The 12,476-nt window shown below is 42.3% G+C and overlaps 1 protein-coding gene across 1 annotated transcript; it reads left to right on the forward strand.

Moving 5' to 3' along the window:
* Positions 1-707: 707 nt before the first annotated feature.
* Positions 708-10,750, forward strand: LOC115773184 (chromatin assembly factor 1 subunit rlf2). Its single transcript, XM_030719711.1, has 6 exons — positions 708-800; positions 923-987; positions 2,340-2,465; positions 2,562-2,630; positions 9,991-10,086; positions 10,615-10,750. The coding sequence occupies exons 2-6, from the start codon at positions 946-948 to the stop codon at positions 10,684-10,686; spliced, it is 405 nt and encodes a 134-aa protein (XP_030575571.1). The 5' UTR covers positions 708-800; positions 923-945; the 3' UTR covers positions 10,687-10,750.
* The last annotated feature ends 1,726 nt before the right edge of the window (positions 10,751-12,476 follow it).

Below are 12,476 nucleotides of genomic sequence, written 5' to 3' on the forward strand. Positions count from 1 at the left end.
GCTGAAAAGTTTCATTCTGCTCGGACTTCTCTTGGTCACGTGTCCTGATCTGAGCTGATGCAGCAGCGATGCAACAACACTGTGACAGAATGCATTTGGTGGAAACATTCAGAGCCTCAGTACTGCACATCCATCACAAGAGCAGCTAATGTGGCTGTCAGGCTCCTTTTCAGCAGCCTACCGAAAATGGTGTTAATTAAAGTAACAGAATATCATGAACTTCATTCATCCCGGAGGGGACGAGTAACACGGCAGCAGGATGCAGGCTGAATGAAGCTGGATATTCACAAAGCGTTCACCTTTTTCTGACCACTGTGGACTAAACTCATGCTGCTCTGTACCTGAGCTTACAAAGAGTCAGCCTTCCTGTATTGTTGTTTGTTTTGTTCTTTTTAAAAAAAATAGTTCCAACTTTGGGAAAATATGCATATCAAAACTTTTAAGGTGCTGCTACAGTAGGTAGATTTTTTTTTTTATTTGGACAAAAGCCAGCATAGCGTCATCTGTGACCTTGGTTAAGACACAATGACCTGCAAACTTAATTTTTAAAAAGTGTCAACTATTCATTATGCTCTTCTGGTTTCTTGACTTTTGATTAGTAGGACAGTGGTAATTCTGTCACTGCACTGTGGAAATGACTACCATTTAAGTGGCGTGATGTCACTGTATAAAAACTGCTACGACTCTGACCAGGATCTGTCGGAACTCGGAGCTCTGTGAGGACGCATCTGTGGAAGAGGATGCAATAAGAGAGAGGTGAGAGGGAGATCAAAACGCACTGAGAAAACAATAGGACACAGGTGAGTAATCAGCTGTTTTATTTATTTATTTATTATTCTCACAGCTTTTGACAGAAAATGAAACTTATGACATAAAAGCATCACTGAGACTTAATAAAATGTGAATATCTGTGTGTCACCAGCCGCAGATCTGTTGTTGGTTAAGATGACTCACCTGAAGCAGTTTCAAGGCATTCCCATGTCAAAGGTATGTTACATGCTGCTGGGACTAAAGTAGTGTAAAGATAAAGGGATGGGGTCGAAAGTTTCTTCATGTGTTTATTTTTCACCAATGAGGCGGATGATTATCCTTAAATCACATTAAGTAGAACATTTCTGAGAAAAAACAATAAAAGAAAGGCAGGATAATCAAGTAAACAGCTTCCATTTCCACAGTGCATTGGTTCTGCATGTGTATTTGTCATTTGAGTTGAGATCTTGTGAGGCCATAGCAGCTGATTGGGGTAATTTTTATATTCATGAAACTATTTGATGACCCCAGTAGAAGCATGTATTCTATTGACAATGTCCCACATTTGATTTGTTCAAGTTTACAAATGCCAGCATTACAGGACACGCATTTTTGTTAAAGCTGGCTTTTACCCAGTGAATATGAAGAAAGCAGGGAAGGATGGCTTCATGGTAAAAGACAGCCAGAGTTTAATAACTGCAGTCCAAAGACATGGATGTGTTGGAGAAAATTGTCAAAATTGCTTTGCATTGGTGAGAAAAGCACAATATAAATGAAAGTACACTAGGAAAGTACTTGGTTACCACAGAACAGCAGATGAAATAACTGTTCCCAGCAGTGTTTCCAGGTACTGGATTCAAGAAAGTGAATACAAAAGTACAAGTAAACTATGGCATGGGTCACAAAGAAAAAACTTAGGCTTCCTTTTATCCTTAAGGTACTTAGCATGAGAACTGGGAAGGTTGCATCTAAATAAAACATGATTTCCCCTCATGTACTACATGCAAAAACTGTAATCTGCCTGTTTATTTTTAAGGGGATATGTAAAAATTTTAAAACTACTTGTCCCACGCTTTCCTACACAAACACAGTCTTTGCCCCACAAGTAGTTTGCTGGGAACTGGCTACCCTGGCCACTACTGAACTGTGGATAGTGGCACAGGCCATTTTTTTCCTTTAATTTCACCCAAATTTATGAATGAAGAAAACCAGTAAGGCTCAACAAGCAGCACAAACTGAACAACTGGCCTGGTTAGTTTGCATCACTGGATTTTGTCATTAAGTAATTTTGTCAAAGCCTTTGAGGAGAGCTTTGCACTAATGTAGCGTGTGTCATATATGTATAAACAGAAGCTGTGTAGCAGGCACACAGCAGGGATTTCATCTGTTTGTTGGAGTCTCCGACAAAGTGTGGTGTGTTTAAAAAAAATGTGAGGATGAATGCTGCATATAAGTGTGACTTTTACAAGTCTCAAGTTTTGTTTCTAAATCCTGAAACTATCCATAAGTCACCACCGCATTTATTGCCTCTGTATTCCAGTGCTAACACCGTTTAATGACACTCACAAAAGTTGCTTTTCTGGTTCTAGTCAATGAGAGGTTTGTGTAGAGAGGAGGACTATGCATTTCTGGGAATCTCAGAAAGGACAAGAGAAGAAAAGACAGAAGGAGCGGCAGCTTTAGAGGACGACTGGAGAGACAAGAAGGAGGAGAGGGTAAGCCGAGGGTGACAGAATCAAACATTACACTCCACTTATGATGTGCAAATATGTGTGTGTGTATGTGTGTGTGTGTGTGTGTGTGTGATTTAGGTCCGCAGGCAATTAGAAAGGGAGCAGCAGGAAAAAAGCAGACTGAGAGAAATAGAAGCGAGCAAGAAGGTGAGTGTACACACACACACACACACACACACACACACACACGGATGATACACATGCTACAAGTCTGTACATCTGCTAAACAAACAGCTTCTTCACTTTCAACCTTTGGCACAGCATGAAGGGTTGTGCTAACCGACACCAGCTTAGTCCCAACAGCTTGCACTTGTTTCTTCTTAGACCACATGCTTGTTACATACACACGCACGTGTGCTTGTGCACGCACACACACACACAAACACACAGGTTTCACCCAGTAGCCAAACAGTAGTAAATGAATGTAACTGGTGTGGTGATAGATCGACCTGGCCGTCAGCACTATTTAATGGAAGCCAGGCATCGAAGGGTCTGAGCTCTTCAAAGCGTTTAATGATTGAATGTTATTTCATCAGGAGGATGCTTTCCATAACACAGCCCTTTTAAATGCAATTTTTTAAAGCCCTCAGCCAAGGATTTTGTGTGAAAATGATCTTTCTTAATAAATTATTAGCAATTACCAAATGTGAACCCCCCCTCTGCTTAATCTTTGCTGTGAAGGCAGCCCATTATTCACGTTTAAAGACGGTGTGTTTAGCTTTTCGTGAGACCCGGCTGTAATAATCAGCCTAATAGAAACAGAGCGCTGAACAATCAGGCAGACAGGCCGTGATGTGACGCCAGATCAATGAATTTTAATTTACCGTTGAGATTCACTTTATCGCTTAAGGCAAAATCAGATCGACTTCCATGGAATTAATAGTCTAGGAAATGCAACTCTGGCCCTCTGTCAAGACTGCTGCGGTTTATCAGTTGCTTTGAATGTGCATGTAGACACACACGTAGCAGCGAGAGAAACAGGCATTTGTGAATATGAAAAAAAGTAGTATGTGTGTACCGTGGACTTATTCAAAACACAACAGATAAACAGTTGCCAAAACAGATGGATACGCTCATGGATTTGGAATGCACACATACACAAAACAGCTGTGACCGCTTTGAGCAGTTGCCTGATTTTTGACAAGAGCGTGTCAGGTCAACAGGGTACGTGGGCTTGCTGTTGCTGTCAGTGTTTCCACTCCTCTACAGAATAACAAAAAAGGGCAGGAAGCTGATGACAACATTTACCCTGACAGAGTAGACCGTCACTCTCACAGCAGTATGGAATGCACTCTCCGCTGAACCCTGACTTAACCCAGACCCACACACGAAAAGTATACACAAATGCACATGGACTCGGCAACTTATGACCTCTGACATGTGCACAGAGAACACAAATATACATACAGTTGATGCAGACAAGCAACCTGAACCTGAACAGACCCCCAGTCTCCTTTGGACAAGCGTTAATCTGGATACAATGTCACACTTGCTCACCACTAGAATGCCACAATCGAGCCTTATAAATACCAGAAACCCACTGTAATGTTTGGAAGTCAACACTCAGATTTAACGAGTGAATTACAATGAAGCTATACCCAAGCAAAATGGCTTAATGGATGACCAGGGTACCTTTAAAAGCTCTTTCCAATTTAGTCCTCTGGGAGGGGTGAAGAGTTCTTAGTGTGTCGACCCAAACATTCTTGGTTTAGATCCTATTTTAGCTGAATTATGAACTATTATCAGCACACTCACTAAATAATGATTGCAAGCACAAACCTCTTTTTTTTTAAGTCTTGCATAAGTGTCTGATGTCACCTGAATTAAAAGCCTTTAGCGCAGAGACACGGAAGCAGTTACAGCATTAGTACTGTACTACTGGTTACATTAGATTCTTTTGAACTGCTCGACTTTGGCACTGCATTAAAAACTGCTTTTAAAAAAAGGATTATGAGTCTCTAGTGAAAGACTTTGCATGGGCTCGAGTACAATCCTGAAAACCATTGCCAGTGAGCACAGTTCATAGCCGTGCCCATAATTTCAAGTTACAACTCATACTGTGCAGCCAAGAAAGCTGCTGTTTTCTCTGGGCCTTTAAGATTGAATGAGACAAAGTAGAACATCCTGCTTGCTGTCAGCTGACAGTTCAAATGCCAGAATCTGTGATGGGAGGGGCATTAGTGTGAATGGCACAGGTAACTTGCACGTCTGTGAAGGAGCGCTGCTGTCCAAAAGACATCTTTTTCAGGAATTCATTATTTTAGCAAGACAATACCAAGGCGCATCACATTTGTATTCCAGCAGCAGGCCGCAAACTGTTGAGCAACTGAGACCATATGAAGAAGGCATTCTGCTTTGTAAACTGTGTGTTTGCTGCAGCTTTTCTCAGCTTGCACAGTTCTTTCCTGTGCAAACCGGAAAAAAATAATGGAGTGCAGAATGATAACAGGTCAGCTGCTACATCCTTCTTTCTTACCTCTGATTGTAACGGACGGAGCCGAGTTTCAAAGAAATGTCAACACCTTCTGTGTGTCCTTACTTCTTTCCGCAGACATAAACAGATTTCTGAATTCCTTCGAGTTTTCTTGTCTTCACTTTGAATATCTAAAGTTTTAATTAGACCTGGAACTACTGAAAATTCCTGAAACCTTTTTCCTTTCTCAGAAGTGATGTTTGGTTCAAAGTGATGATTATCTGATTATCAAAGTGATGATTATCCCCCCCCCCCCCCAAGCTTGAGAGCTATTTGGACTGATGAGGATCATTCTCTGTTAATACAGGAAGTTATAGCTGTATACAATCTGTTGGATCATAGTTACAGTTTATGCCTCAGTAACATGGAAGATATGTGTGTCAACTCCTCCAACATGTGTTGAAAGACATTCACTTCTTTATTTGTACAAACAGCGTCTGCGCTTTAATTCTAATGGATTTCACATTTCTTCACCTTTCAGTTCCCAAAAGCTCCCTGTGGGAATTATGTTTTCACTGTCAGTTTTTTAATGGCTCACAGCAGGTTCAGTCTTCTGCAGGATGACAGAACACTGTTAACCAAGTATGATCCTCTTCCAGAAATATTTGATCTCACAGTTTATCACCAAACTTTGGTACATTTCACACATGTACCGCAGATTAAAATGTTTGTAGAGCTTTCCGGTGGAAAACAATAATTATGACCTTCTGTCATCTAATATTGTACATGTACAATACACATCTGGATTTGTGCAAACTTTGCCAAATTATTAGTGATTATTAACAAAAGATGCTGTGACACAGTCTTCACTTCCTAATGTTACAATTCAATTTGCATGCAGAAAATAAACAGGCTCCTGCAGGAAACAGTGGCCAGTGAGTACAGTTTAATTCATGACTTTGAATTGCATTTAGCTGCTTTAAATTTACTATTACCAGATAAATTAGTTAGGAAATGCAACCCCCAAACCCCCCAAACACTGTGTAAACTGCAAAAAAAAAGTTAGGATGCTGGAAATGCAAAAAAATGCTGGAAAAGTAAAAAGTACTAAAAAGAAAACAGGTGGAGGAACATTTTGAAAGTAATGAGGTAAACTGGCAACAGGTCAGCAACAGAACTGAGTCTAAAAAGAAAAACTACAGAGTGTGGAACAACTTTAAATTGTCATCATCTACAGTACAGAATATTATATGATGAGAATCTGTATGGCTGTGAAAGAAGGATAACAGCAAGAATGAAAGGGATGATTTAGAGCAGGGATCCTCAAATCCAGGCCTCGAGGGCCGGTGTCCTGCAGCTTTTAGATGTGTCCCTGATCCAACACACCTGAATCAAAGTTCTCCAGAGTCCTGCTAATGACTTCTATATTTGACTCAGGTGTGTTGAAGCAGAGACACATCTAAAACCTGCAGGACACCGGCCCTGGAGGCCTGGATTTGAGGATCCCTGATATAGAGGATGGCAGTGAGACCTGCTGTGATGTATGGTTTGGAGACAGTGCAATGACCAAAAGACAGGTGGCAAAGCTGGAGGTGGAAGAGCCAGAGATGTTAAGATTTTCATTGGGAGTGACGAAGATAGACAAGATTAGGAATGAATATGTCTGAGGGACAGCTCAGGTTGGGTGGTTTGGAGACAAAGCTTAAGAGGCAAGGCTGAAATGTGCAGAGGAGGATGCTCCTGTAGGTGTAGGGTGAGATGGAGGCAGAATCACTTTGGAAATCTCTAAAGGGAGCAGCCGAAAGAAGAAGAAGATTCCGAGAATGAAGAGAAATCTCTGCACAAGGGACTAGGCCAAAAAATCAGTATTTGGACGCCTATGATCTTCAGGCAAACATGACAACTTCATGAAGGTGGCCCACTGTTCTCTAGCTGACCCTGTGCTCACTGCCTGGCACCTTGGAGCCCATCTGGTATTTGTCATAGAATACCAGAATTGGCAGGTCCACCACTGGTGCCCTGTGCTTTACAAGATCAGAGCAGACCTTTTCACATTTGACAGATGTGAAAAGGTCTGGAGAAGTCCTGGAGAACATTGTGCTGCCTGTAACATCATTCAGCGTGACTGGTTTGGTGGTGGGTCAGTGATGGTCTGGTGAAGCATGTCTATGGAGGGATGCACAGACCTCTACAGGCAAGGCAACAACACCCTGACTGCCATTAGGTATCAAGATGAAATCCTTGGACTCATTGTCAGACCCCACCCTGGTGCAGTGGGTCCTGGGTTCCTCCTGGTGCATGACAATGCCCGGCCTCACGTGGAGAGAGTATGCAGGCAGTTCCTGCAGGATGAAGGAATTGATACCACTGATCACATGTTGCTGCCCACTTCCAACCAATATTCCATGTAAAGTTCTCCAGCAGCAGGCGGAGCTTTTTTACACTCCATTTGTCTGAAACAGCCTGGCATTGGTTTCTGTGTGGCTGCTGTTCACGTGATTCAGCTTAACCACATCTGTAGTTTTAGTAATTACCACAGTAACACGTCTGCTGACAGTTTATATTTTCAACCCGAAGACTCTCTGACTGATCCTCACACTGACACTCCACAATCACCACAACTTACCAGATGGCAAATTGCTCCCATGAAGTTGTCACTAGACAGAAATCAATCAGCCCAATTCAACTTGCCAATGATTGCCAGTCTGAACAAATTTGCTCCAAGACTGCTACCCCATATCCTTTTTTTCCCCCCACACATCCTGAACGCATCATTCAAAGGCCTTCAAGGAAAGAATGTCCTGGTTCTTCGCCCAAAAGTGTGTTTGCACATTTACTATGTAACTGGGGAGGTAACAGTTTAACTACTTTCACCTTCACTCCATATGTGTCAGCGAGTCTTCCTATTTAAACTGACTGACATTAAAGTAAATGACTCCCTTGCACACATCAACTTCCTCTAAACATTACGGCTCCCCAGACCCACACACAGCATGACAGAAACGTTAATCAATGACAGGCGCTGTTCATTGAGAGCAACTGGCCTCAGCCTTCTCATATGTATCCCATGTCATATCTTTCATACATTAGACTAAAAGGTTTCTCACTATCTCACACACACATGAAAATTCAACTTAAAAATACCCACAAACACATGGCAGGAAACTGGATCCAAAAGAATCCAACTTGAGGTCAGGCACACACCCGTCAGCAGACCCAGAACTTTTCATCACACACACAAATACGCCTACTCAAGGCTCTGAGGTGCTAGCCCCGTAGAATGTATGTATTGTTATATGACTGTATCAGGGGAAATTTAGCCTTCAAAGTAATCCTACACAGCTTCAAAATATTATTGAGGATTAAGTGAGAATGATTGTGGGTGGTTGCATTTATTTCCTCTTGAATGTGCAGATATTTGTTTGTATAGGCTGACATATAGATGTGATCTCTGGGTCTGAAAAGTGAAACTTGCATTCTTTCAGATGGCCAGCAGGAGGTGACTTCTCAGGTTGCTTAAGAATTCAGATTGTAATGACACTCATGAGAAAATGGTCACACTGCTCATGTGATTTATGACCTCTGTACAAAAACTAAATTGCCAAATGTATTCAATCACCCATCAAAATGATTGATTTCAGGTGTATGACCACAGGTGTATAAACCAAGCACCTAGGCTTGAAGACTGCTTCTACAAACAGTGAAAGAATGGGACACTCTCAGACATAGGTGATAGGATGTCACCTGTGCAGCAAGTCCAGTTGTGAAATTTCCTGACAAAATTCCACAGTCAACTGTTAGTGGTGTTATAACGAAGTGGAAGCAATTGGGAACGACAGCAACTCAGCCATGAAGTGGTACGCCACAAAAAAAAATCACAGAGTGGGGTCATGCATAGTAAATGGACTGATTCTTATGTAGTGCTTTTCTACTCTACCCAACATGCCTCATTCATCCATTCATACAAGCATTTTTTTCTACAGCTAAGTGCCTTCTATCAAACATTCAAACACATTCATACTTCAATGAATGCATCAGAGAGCAACTGGGGGTACCGAACTTTATCATGCAGACTGGAGCAGCCAGGGATTGAACCCCCAACCTGCCTATTGGCGTGCTCTACCTTCTGAGCTACAGTGGTGTAGTGCACAGAAGTCACCAACTTTCTGCAGATCACTACAGACCTCAGCCACAGCCACCTTTAGGTTGGTAGAGCAGGTCACCTACTAATTGGAAGGTTGGTGGTGGATTTCCGGCTGCTCCAAGTATCCTTGAGCAAGATGCTGAACCCCAAGTTGCTCTCCGACACAAGCGTTGGAGTGTGAATGTGTGTGAATGTTAGATAATAAGCACTTAGCTTAGTTACATATGGAAGTTCTTGTATGAATGGGGTGTGAATAGGTGAATACAAACATGTTGTATAAGCGCTTTGATTCCTCCATTAGAGTAGAAAAGCGCTATATAAGAACTAGTCCATTTACCTCTCGTGGCCTTCAGCTTAGTTCAAGACCAGTGCATAGAGAGCTTCATGGAATGGGTTTCCATGGCTGAGCAGCTGCATCCAAACCTTACATCACCAAGCACAATCCAAAGTGTCAGATGCAGGGGTGTAAAGCACCCCACCACTGGACTCTAGAGCAGTGGAGACATGTTCTCTGGAGTGATGAATTACACTTCTCCTGTCTAATGGACAAGAACACATTTGGGATGAATTAGAGCAGAGACTGTGAGCCAGGCCTACTTGTCCAACATCAGTGTCTGACCTCATAAATGTGCTTCTAGAAGTATGGTCAAAAATTCCAGTAAACACTCCTAAACCTTGTGGAAAGAGCTGAAGCTGTTATAGTTGCAAAGGGTGGGCCGACATGATATTAAAGCCTATGGATTAAGAATGGGATGTTACTCAAGTTCTTATGCATGTGAAGGCAGATGAGCAAATACTTTTGGCAGTATAGTGTAGTTTCAGTTAAGCTGGCTAAAATTCTCATTTTGAGGCTTAAAGAAGGGATTTCACAAAGCAGTGGGTGGTATCACAGTGGTTGTGTCTGTCTTTTACATAGAGACTGTCTTTAAAACCAGATGTTGGTATTTCAGGAGAAAGAGGAGCAGTGGCGCACTCATGTAGCAGAGCTGACCTCCAGCCAGGAGAAGACTCTGCAAGACAGACTGACAAGGCTGCACAGATTCAGGGTGAGGATGACAGACAAGCACATGTAGATATCACAACCAACTGCTGACATTAAATCGAGCAGCTGCTGTTGTTTGATGTGGTTGCTGTGCTAAAACTCACTGTTAACACTATGAGACTCAACACCACAGAGTGACAGCTTCAGCAGCCACAAGGCTTCTAGAGTTTCAAAGCTCCAGCAGCACAGAAAAAGCTTCTTTTTTTTAAAGATCGGAGCTGTTTATCAGACACCGAGGGTTCATGGACGAAGTCATCAAGTTACAGAGTAGTTGCAATTCAGGGTCATTGATCAGTGCTGGATAAAGAGACTTGTCAGTAGCTTTGAAGCTTGCTTCTAATGTATCATGTCATTCATTCATTCTGGTGTAGAGAGATCATTGATCTGTTTTTACTGCCACTGTCGATCAAATATCACTCAGGGATGAGTGTTGGTGCGCTTTATGCTCTCACTACACGCTCACTGTCAACCTACAAATCACATAACCTGTAAACTGTACAGTGTTCAACACACCAAGTGTTTCCTGGTGCAGGAGTTCCAGAGGAAGGTGCTGGAAGAGGAGTCTGGAAAGGAGGGTGCAGCAAGCGGCCAAACAGACAACTAGCTCCTCACCAAGATGTAGATGCACTGAGAGACACCAAGAAGGAGGCTGAACTAATATAAGTTTAACAACCACACACTGCATGAACTGTTGTAATCTTGGAAAGTTGACTCTAGTATATGGCATTGCTTCTTTTTGGGATTATACAATATGTGTTTGTTGGTTTTCTCAATTAAATCATAATATACTGTAAAAAAAAAAGGGGGGGGGGGGTGTAGATACATTGTCACCTTGCCTAAATGAAGCCTCAGTTTACTAAATGAATAAAAAACAAAGCAGCTATTTCTCTGGGGTGAATAAGATTATTTTTGGCACTAACAGCCTCTGGAAGGCTTTACAGCACAGGCCGCTCCAGGACATCAGAGGAACTGATCGGGAGCGTAAAGGTTTGTTTTCTCTTCAGAAAGCACAAGATGCAAAGGCCGGTTCAAAAGTGAGCAGTTCCTCACTGTGGGACTGTGGTTTAAATTGTTTTTTGTGCTTCTGCTACAACTTAGTTTAGCACAAAAATTAGAAACGGGGTTAAAAAGGGTGTAACTGTCCATTACTGCCACCACACACTTGAAACTGTTGTAAACCTCAGTGCCACACAAGCATCAGTTGCAGGTTGGTAATAAATTTTCTGGTGCATTGGTTGATTGGCTCTTTGGGGGCAGTTGCAGGACGGCTGCCATCTTTACCGTTACAGAATCCTCCCATAAATTTGCATTCAGGGTTCTTTGACTGCTTCTCTGGCATCTAGGGAGAGGCACAGTTTAACTACACTAAGGGAGCCCTCACCCCAGCACATTGCCATCATAAAAACTGGAATCTGTAGCTCTCAGTATTAAGTGTAAAGGAAACAAAGCCATTGATTGAACACATTCTGCAGACATGCTCAATGTAAACATTCATTTTTCATATTTTTGCTTTAATTTTCTACCAAAATATGAAAGCCTTGTTAGCTTTGTCAGGAGATTAAGATAATATGCAGGGAGCCGGGTTGCTGTCACATCCAAATGTCCTTTCTGTCTTTTTTCTGTGAAAAAGGAGAGGAGGGAGGAGAAATGGAGAAACAATGAAGCGAAAACTCTGGAAAGACTTGCAGCAACGTAAACACACACTCTCCTCTCGCATTCAGAATTGATGTATTTACACAGATGGACAGACAATGAGGCGTGTCCCGGCTGCGATCACTGTGTATGTGAATGTGTGTGTAAATGAACATGGGCGTTAAAAGTTCCTGCATGGTGCGCTCACATCCTCATATGCGAGCTGTGCATTTTGCACATGCATGTTAAAGTACATTTACTTATCTGTTTGTGCATGCGTGAGGACATTTTTATGTAATGCATTAATTAATCTCCTGTGTGTGTGTGTGTGTGTGTGTGTGTGTGTGTGTGTGCGTGTGTGTGTGTGTGTGTGTGTGCGTGTGTGTGTGTGTGTGTGTGTGTGTGTGTGTGTGTGTGTGTGTGTGTGCGTGTGTGTGTGTGTGTGTGTGTGCGTGTACGCGTGTGTGTGTGTGTACTGAAGGCGCGGCCTACGGCATACTTCAGACTGACACGTGAAAGAATTCCCATCAGTGTCCTATAGAACCCTTTCATTTGTGCACTGACGGGAGAAAAATTACAAAACATGTTGAAAGCAATGGAGTGAGAGAAGGTGAGGAGGAGGAGCAGGAGGTTCCAGTGTGTCAGACAGAGCAAAACAGGAAGAGAAAGGAGGAGTATACGTCTTACAATGCAAAGTATAGCATTGCCTGAGGACACAGACATACAGGAATATGAAACCCTCCCACAGTCTCTCTTCAGTAG

Source organism: Archocentrus centrarchus, chromosome 23, assembly GCF_007364275.1.
Source record: "Archocentrus centrarchus isolate MPI-CPG fArcCen1 chromosome 23, fArcCen1, whole genome shotgun sequence".
Taxonomy (NCBI): domain Eukaryota; kingdom Metazoa; phylum Chordata; class Actinopteri; order Cichliformes; family Cichlidae; genus Archocentrus; species Archocentrus centrarchus.